The sequence below is a fragment of the Gymnogyps californianus genome, chromosome 3, assembly GCF_018139145.2.
Source record: "Gymnogyps californianus isolate 813 chromosome 3, ASM1813914v2, whole genome shotgun sequence".
Taxonomy (NCBI): Eukaryota; Metazoa; Chordata; class Aves; order Accipitriformes; family Cathartidae; genus Gymnogyps; species Gymnogyps californianus.
Window position 1 is genome coordinate 55,352,946 of NC_059473.1, and position 8,915 is coordinate 55,361,860.

The 8,915-nt window shown below is 42.5% G+C and overlaps 1 protein-coding gene across 3 annotated transcripts in view; it reads left to right on the forward strand.

Moving 5' to 3' along the window:
* SASH1 (SAM and SH3 domain containing 1) overlaps window positions 1-4,031 on the forward strand; it is a 576,339-nt gene extending 572,308 nt beyond the window's left edge. For all 3 annotated transcript variants that reach the window (XM_050893069.1, XM_050893070.1, XM_050893071.1), the window contains exon 20: window positions 209-4,031. In XM_050893069.1, coding sequence (XP_050749026.1) covers window positions 209-469 — 261 coding nt within the window. In that variant the 3' untranslated portion in view covers window positions 470-4,031. The remainder of the gene's footprint in view (window positions 1-208) is intronic.
* Window positions 4,032-8,915: the final 4,884 nt, after the last annotated feature.

Here is an 8,915-nt window from a genome sequence, read left to right on the forward strand (position 1 = left end):
AATTGTTGCTGTTGCTCCTGTGCCAAGTGATCTTAGCCTTTCAACCCACACTGCTCTGATACTGACAAATGTGACATGAGAGAAGTTGAAACATCTGCTATGAAATTCTACCAGTTTGGAAGAAAAAACAAAAGAAGACTTGCTGTAAAACAAGCAGTTGTGTTTAACGTTAAGGGTTCTTTCCTTTTTTTTTTTCTTTACTGTCCAGATTCCAAGTGGAGGGCTCACTGAAATTTGCCGAAAACCTGTATCCCCAGGACTTATCACCTCTGTATCTGACTGGCTGATTTCCATTGGTCTACCTATGTATTCCAGCCTGCTCACAGAAGCAGGATTCAACACACTGAGCAAAGTGCCTTCTCTGTCACAAACTTGCCTTCACGAAGCTGGCATCACAGAGGAAAGGCACATAAGCAAGCTCCTGGCAGCGGCAAGACTCTTCAAACCTCTTGATCCAGAAGCAATTTAACATGCTCCATAGTGTGGCATTGCCTGGTCGAGAATCCACTGCTTCTTCCTGCACCAATATTGCTCTAATTTCTTCACATACCTAAAGGGATCAAGGAAGTGGCTCCCAAGGATAGGCAGGTATCTTCTTCAAAGGATATGAAATGTTTCTATTGCTGTCTTTGGCAACTGAAGGAGAAGAGAAGCAACCACCAAGTAACGTAGATGTGGTACTTCCCTCCCCCCTCGCTCCCCTGTAAAGTATTCTTATTTCATAAAGTGCACAGGGTTGGCCTGAGAATCAGACAGCTTCACAGAATTAAGGGACCCTTGCACATTTTCCTCAAGTTTGTGAAAGTAATACTAGTGATACGCCCCATTTCTATGGAGAGCTCCTTAGGTTGGGGGTCTTCTGTACATCTAGGTTCCAGGTACCTGGAGTCAGTCCTGAAGAACAGGTAACAAGCCAAGGTGCAAATTCCAGTAGAAGCTGTTTGGCAAATGCCTTTTGTTTATTTTAGCAGTCTAGAGCTGAACACAAAACCCCCCAGTCATCTTTGCTGTTGCTTGGTATAGGTCCCAATATGCCACAAAGCCTTTAGCTAGGCCAAAGTTAATGGACTGGAATTAGTTTTCTATATGGTCCATCTCTGTCACTCCAATGCAACTAACCCGCGGAGAGTCAGAAAGCTTCTTTTTATTTGTACAGAGCTGAGGTCATTTTTATAACTGCTTTCTAGCAATCAGCTTTTTATTTGCCTTAAAATAAGCTTTTAAGCAGTTACCTAGTGTTCACTTACCTGTATTCATGTTTCCCAAGCCTTGTTTCAACCTGTCACCCTTAAGCTGCACTTAGGGTGATTTCCAGCTGAAGTAGCGTCTATAAAATGCCTCATCCTAACACCTTCTGTGTTGTAGAGATGCTTTTACAAATGCAGGGTTATGCTAGGTTTTGGTTGTCAGGCTAACTTCTTGTTCACTACAGTCTGCATTTACTGTTGTTACTAAACTGTTCCAAGATATACTGCCTTGTATATATGTAACTGCTTTTCATTTTAATCATGTTCTGTGTACTGTGTTATATTGTCAATCATTATGCTGCAGCTTTGACTTGGTATCCTGACCATATCGATTCCAAACAGTGGGTTTCTGCAAATGCAAATTCACTTGTGGGAGATAAAATGCATCGAAAAAGCAAATTGTGTCCCGTAGAAATCATCAGATCCATTGCATGGACAAAAAAAATCCTATCTAGTCTTATGAATTACACTGTGATTTTACAACATTTGGTATCCCTCATGACTGTGTTAATGTTACCTCTCACTGGAAGAGAGCATTGTTCTGGCATATGTGGTGAACCATTTTTCCATGATGTAATGATATTTTTCTGCCTAAATCCATGTAAAACGTTCCATTCGCATACGTGGCTAATGACAGATTTATTTTTCTATATGCGTACACATTTTATATACCAAATACAGATTATCATGAATAGCACATAACTAGCTTTTTCTTTGGGGTCTATATATGGTGTGTCCTTCAGCTTCTTGTAATGCAAACACTCCATGGAAGACAGAGCAAGCTTACTCTGGCAGGTAAGGGGAGATAGTATAGAAACCTGGGCACAGGCCAGGATGTGTGGCTGTTTCCAAGATCAGTTCTGACGTCAGTTTAGTGTATAAAACCAGACAAGGCACTTCACTGTTTGGTGCCTCAGTTATCCCAGCCTCATATTGAGCTAATGACATGTTTCCTGATAAAACGCTGTCAGACTGATGAATGAAAAATTGTGGTTGCTCCATTATTCCTTACTATATATGGTCCTTTCATGGTCATGTTTTAAGTCAGTTGAACTATGCGTTTTACTTCAGATGATAATTAATTTGGCTCCTGGTAGAACTGATAAGTGTTAGGTTTACTTTCCTCATTTCATATTTCACCACTGTCTGCTGCACACCGTCATGTGACAGCAACTAATTCACTGATGAAACTTGAAATTGTTCTCAAGCAGAGCTCCTCCGGATCTGTTTCTGTAATGTTCTCCTTGGTGTGTGGATAATCAGCATGTCCTAATGTGACAGCATCGGGAAACATACAGCATAGGTGTTTTGCACAGCTGGTGAAAATCTAAAAAAAAGAAAAAAATGGTAAAAAAAAATTGTCTTTTTAATAATGGTGATTTGTCTATCGTTCCTCTCTGAGGCTTACACGGCGACTATCAGTAAGCAGGAGATGGAAAGAGTAGTGAGACTTCCTGGGATTGCTGGCAGGGGCCAGAACTGAGTAGAAGTAAGTAGACAGCAGCTATATTGGAGCAAGGGAAAAGTCCAAGCTGGCTATATGCAATAAAAAAGGAAACAAATTTCCTCGTGTTGCAGGGAAGGCAAGTCACGTAATAAAGCTCTCCCGTATTAATTACTTTTCCATCTCTTAATAACTGAAGGAGAATTATGGGAATAAGCTGAACCTGTGTGCCAAACAATCTTTGTAAATCCATAATTTTTAAATGATTATGTAGCCCAGGGAAACCAGATCACACCCATCAGGACTAGAGTGAGCAGTTTGAGATCTGTGAATTTTAATAGTTGCTTTGGTTTTCTTTTTAAGACTGTGCTCTGTGGTCTTACTTGAATTACATTTTTAGTTTATATTTTAATCTAAAAAAGCCTTAAGCTTCTCAGTGTTTGAGCTTCCCTGCTGTGGTTTGAGTGACCTGTGGCGTTCCCCGAGCAGGTGAGGCGGTGCGGTATGAGAGCCATAACCTCTTTCTTGCAACCATTCAGTGCTCTAAGCAAAAGTTCGCTCGTTAACTCTTGGGAAGCACGGAAGAAACCTGCTGCTGGAATCCTCATCCGCTCTGCTCAGGCTAACGATGTTAAGTATCTATCCATTGTACCGTTGTAACTCAGACAGCTATTTAACGATAGAAGCAGCAAGCCCAAAATATTACCGAATGCCATCATAACCGTAAGCTTCGATCGATAACCCTCTGTTACTACCCAGGTGGCGATGACGCCCATAGTTCCCTGGGCTCTCTCTTATGAGCCTGGCTTTGAATGCGAACTGGGAGCATGATCGGAAGCATTAAACATTGCATTATTCGAACAGGTCATCATCTCTAAGAGCAGCAATAGTGGTCGATTCACCAAGTCACAGCTGTGCAGTTGTACTGTATTATTTTTAGAATAAATAATACGTTTGGTCCAAGATACTTTTATCTTTAATTGACACCCTCTGGGGAATCAAAACTGTCAAGCAAGTTATGTAACAACTAACAAAGTTGCACTTTCTGTATATGAAATCAATATTTAAATAACTTATTTTTCTCCATTTGCTGTTCTTAAATGATGTAAGTAGCTGTAATATACCAGTACTCAATATGTCCTGCAGTTTGCTTCAACCCAAGAAAGCTGTGTATTGTAAAGAAAAAAAAAAGAAAAAACAAAATATGAATGTGTAAAGATTATTGTGCTGTTTCATTTAGCAAAAAAAAAGGTTGACAAAAGGGTTTTCCTGTGTATCAAAACTTGTCTATAATTATATGTCATACTGTTCATAGATAAAAAGTAAATAAATTTCCTTGGTCTCTCTCTTTTTCTGGTTGTTTTTAATTTAGCTAACAGATTGTCTATTTACTGGTCTGGTAGCAGCATCCAGCTATTTAATTTCTTTGCTTGTATCCCAGGCCCTCTCTCTCCAGCTTACCAAGCCTGTAGTTCCTCACCTTGTAAACATTCTCAATGCATGTCTACAGCAGGAGAAAAAGGTTAAAAAAAGATTAAAAGCCCTGATAATCCAGGACTAAAAGCAGCCCTCAAAATGTGATTGCGTGGGACATGGATCATCACTGTCCAAACTTTGTCTCTTTATGAATGTCCGCCTGCTGGGCTCAGAGAGGTGTGTGCGAGAGGTCTCCCAGGTCTCCCCGTGGGAGCTTTTCCACTTTGCAATGGAATAATTAAAAATTGGTGGAACCAGAAAAAGGGTATACGAGTATAATGCTCTGGAGTTGTAGTTACAGCTCCTGCCTGCAAGAAGGGATTTCAAACCTGTTTTTCAAATGCAGCTCCGCTTCATTGGGCTGGCGAGGGTGCCGCATTCTGGAGAGGGCGGCTGTGACCCCTGAGCAGTCAGGTAGTCTCTGCAGCCTGTAATGAGATGCCAATGTCCAGGTTTTAGGGCAAAGGAGCCTGAGGACATGACTCTTGGCACTTCCTTCTTGCTCGCTTGAGTGACTTCTTGCTTAGTCTGTTGTATTTGCTGGTCTAGTTAAATTGGCTGTGTAATTAATGGGTATGCTTAGCTACCTAACAGAGTGCTGGCAGGTCCACATGGCAACAGTGCACCATAGCTAGAAGTTAATCCTTTGTGGATTTAGCCCTAAGTAACAAGGGTGGACTGGGCCTGCGTTAGTTGTTGTTAACCAGAAGCTTAACTCTGGCAATGACATGAAGAGAAAACAAACAAAAAATCTGTCGTTTGGGTTGGATCCAGACAGCTGAATCTTCGCTTCCCCTCAGGCAACGCTCCCATCAGAACTGTACAACGTGGCAAACAGTTCATGGGAATGAGGTGGTGTGTCAGCTGTGAACTTTTAATTTTTCTCCTCTATTAATATCTTTCGGTTCAGCTGAGGACCAGGCCGCTGCTGTGCTTGTGCACCAGAGGGCACTGCTCTGCTGGCTGGAGGAGAGCCTTCAGCCAGCCCCCAGGGACTGCAGCTGGCTCAAACACAGGCCGTTTCCAAGAGTCTCTCAAGTAACAAAACAGAAATAAAAACAAAACAAACACTGCACAACATGAAAAGCCAGAGCGCTTGCCATTTCTGCAGCTGGAAGGAGTACTGCTTCCCTTTCAAGACTGCTGTGGTCCAGGATTGCTTTGGGAGCAGCTGAAACACAAAGCCCCCGTCTATTGCTCTCAGCATTTTGCTGATGTGTTTGATCCAAACGTGCGCTAACCACCACAGCCACTGCCAAAACCAACCACCACCACCCCCCGAACACATACATACCTATCCTTATTCTAAAAGTTCTCTCTCTCCACAAGGAAGTGTTTGCACCAGAAAAAGAGGCATGGGAGAAACGTGTTAAAATTCTTGCTACTAATACTTAGAAACTTTATGCCTGAGCAGAAGGTTCACATGTAAACCCACAGAGACTTAAAAGCTATGAATGTAATGTTACACATACCACCAGAGCTACCTCATGAGACTACAAAAGGTTAATCATTTAACATTCAGGAAGTAATATAAAGCAAAAGTCTTATTAGCTCTTAAGCTTGCCCTTTTGCAGCTACTGCAATCTTTCATTGCATGAATGGACATAATTATTTTTTTCCTTCAATTCTGCAACATAATTAGTTTATGCTGAACTTAGGCCTGTGCTTACAGATGTAAGTGTACTGGTGATGTTCAAGCCCTGACCCCACCCCAAAGCTCTAATATTACTGAGATTCTATCATTTCCAGTGGGTTTGGGCCTGTCTCCATGCAAAAGAAAAGTTTTTACACACATAAATGAACTTACAATATTCTACACACAAAAAAACCCCCACCCCTCTTTAAAAACTTTTCAGGACATTTATGATGGAATTAGTATGCTTCCAAAAAGAGTCAGACTAGAACAAAGTCATAGGTCTTATTTCAAGGGAACCTTGTTGCTTAGGCTGCTGTGGTTGGAGTTCATAAAAACGCTAGGTGCCTAAGGTCAAACAGAAAGATGCCTGGTGGGATTAGTTGCTTCCAAGACTAGACAGGTTTAAGTAGGAGAGAAACGTGAGTTGAGATTACAATTTTGCACTTCAAACAGCTTTGTTGTTTATTGAATCCAGCCTTTTAACTTCACCATCTCTGAGATGAGTCCTGCATAGGCTTGGAGGTTCTAGACTTGGCTCTTCCAAGGCAGATCCCACCCCAGGTAGGCAGAGCGCTTTACATCCCTGACAAGTTCTACATTCATTATATTGGCATATGCTATTCTGAAAGTTCCATGAGTTGCATTTCTCCATTTAGCCACAAAAAGCATATACAGCTGTGCAAGTTTATGAAAACACGGCCCATATTTATGTCCACAAATCCTGCCTTAAGGGGACACACTTGAGAATTAGACTACCAGTCTGCCACTATTTCTTTTGCTCTTTGGCTCCACTGACTCCTATGATACTGAATATATACTCTCCAGGTATTAAAAATGAAAGTTACAATTTTGTATGTTTACCAAAGCATGGGTGAGTTGTTGTCTAATACTAGCATTCACTTTTAAAGTTCTGATTTAAGCGGCTCATTTGCAGTTAGCAAAACAAAAACCCCACCACCTATGACCAGTTCTCTGCCTCAGAGTGAAACTGAATCTTGCAAGTTCAATGTTGATTAAAAACAAAATGCAATGCCACCTCAACCATACGGTGAGCCATTCCTGTACAGTACTAGCAGTGTTACAATAACCTGTCTTTCACTTTGATGACCGTATGCCAGGGTCCCCACTGGAACTAGCTTGGTACCGAGAGCTGAGGTTAGTTCAACTTTCAGGTCTTAGCAATTCTACAAAGCCACAAAAAGAAAAGAATTGGCAATATTGTGGACCACCTACTACACCCTGAGGTGTAAGCAGGTTTATAGGTTACAGTGCCTGTCTGAAAGCAAGATTAGTGATGCTGCTGAGCACACTAAAACTACAGGCCAACACTACATACCTTTTTGTTTTCTTTTAGCAGCACTGAATTACCTGCCATCCCCAGGAGCTGCTGCATGAGGAAGACCGTATTTGCTGATAGTGACAATGCCCTCCCACCTCCCACCGCGATGCCCACCCACCACTTCAGGTCTGCTGCTGTTACAGAGTGGCACAGGCTGCACTTCCTTGTGAGCATCAAAATATCAGCATCATAGAAGGTGCTTTGGATTTGGAGCAGTGCAGTTTCTGAAGAGCAGAAGAATGGCTTAGATTAATTCAATTACACAAATAAGCACTTATGTGCTTAATAAAGTCATCTAATGAAATGAGATGAGAGATGAGAGGCTCTCTCAACTCATTAAGCCTCTTCCCTTTGAGAGAGACTTTTTTTATCCCCCAAGAGCTGGATTTAGAACGTGCCTTGGGACCAACTGCTGCCTTCTCAGTTTTCTCCTCCACAACCTGATGACAAAGTGGGAGAGGGTTTCAGCCTACTTTCTAATGTACGTGCGAGTGTGAGGCAAAAATCTGCCTTTTGGCACATAGCAAAACCTCTGGAAGGTGCTCAAAAACTTACTTTTTCTTTCCTGTGTATTTTGGCAATTTGGTCAGTTGTGTCTTGCTTCAGGAATATGGGAGGCTTCTACCTGAGTCTATCAGGGTTCATGCAAGTTAACATTAAAAGCGATGGCCCACGGTCCCATGCAATACCTGTCAGTGTGTAGATATGCCTCCCCTGGAGCAGACAAGTGTCTGCAACACACAGTGTTTAACCTTGCAGGCAAAGCTTCCCAACCATAGATGTTTCATGCCCAGGAACACATAAAAGAAACACATTTGTCCGTGCTTGTCTGCATAGATAGTAGGCCAAGATTCAGCCTCGCTCCTTGCATCTTTGCAAGCTGCATCCTACTGCATCACACTGTCGTGTTAGTTGTTCAGCCTGTGAGAAGACCAAAGCCAAGGTTTTGTCAAGTTCTGGTCTCCAGCTCATCGTTTGGTGCTCACTTAGGTGTGTGCAAGAACAAAAGTGGCTCCGTGATCCCTCGTGCAAGCAGGACCAGAGGTGTAAAGCGTTATGGGGAAAATGCAGCTAACACGACACTGATTTGGTGATGCTTCGTCAGGGCCTCACAAAAATCCCACATTCAAATGGGAAACAGAGGTGAGAAAACAAACCAAACAGCCGGAGGCCCTCCAGGCTGGTAACTATTTCTGCTCATTTTTCCAGGTGTATCTACTTTGCTGAGCACTTGTGTAAAGTTCTGTGAAGTCAAGATGCTATTTGGAGAAGAGAAATTCAGTTCAGTCATGTAACTGAGAGAAGCATCCAGGCCAGATGCATTCTTTAATTCTGAGTAATGTTGTTTTTACCATGAGCGTTGGGTCCTGAGGCACAAGCAATGAGAGGCCCAGGAGAGCAGGAAGGTACGGTGAATAGCAGCGAGCTCCCACAGATGCCGTCTCCTTGACAGAAGTGAAGTAAATCTAGATAAATCCTATTTAGAGCAAACTGCAAAGGTCTGTCAGGTTGCACCCTGAGGCTTGTGCAAGGTTTGCACAGTGCCAGAGTAGGAAACATTTGATGTCTGTTATTTGTTTTCTATTATTTCCAATATCCTCCCCAATACTGTTCCTTACCTCTGTTGAATCCTGCGTCTGCAGTGGGAATAACATTTATGGGCTGCACCTCTCTTCTTCCTTCGTGCCTGTCAAGGTGTGCCTGAGTTGCCCAAGCACGGCAGTCCCTCCGAGCAGCCCAGGCAAACAACCGGCTCCAGAGTATTCCTGGCAT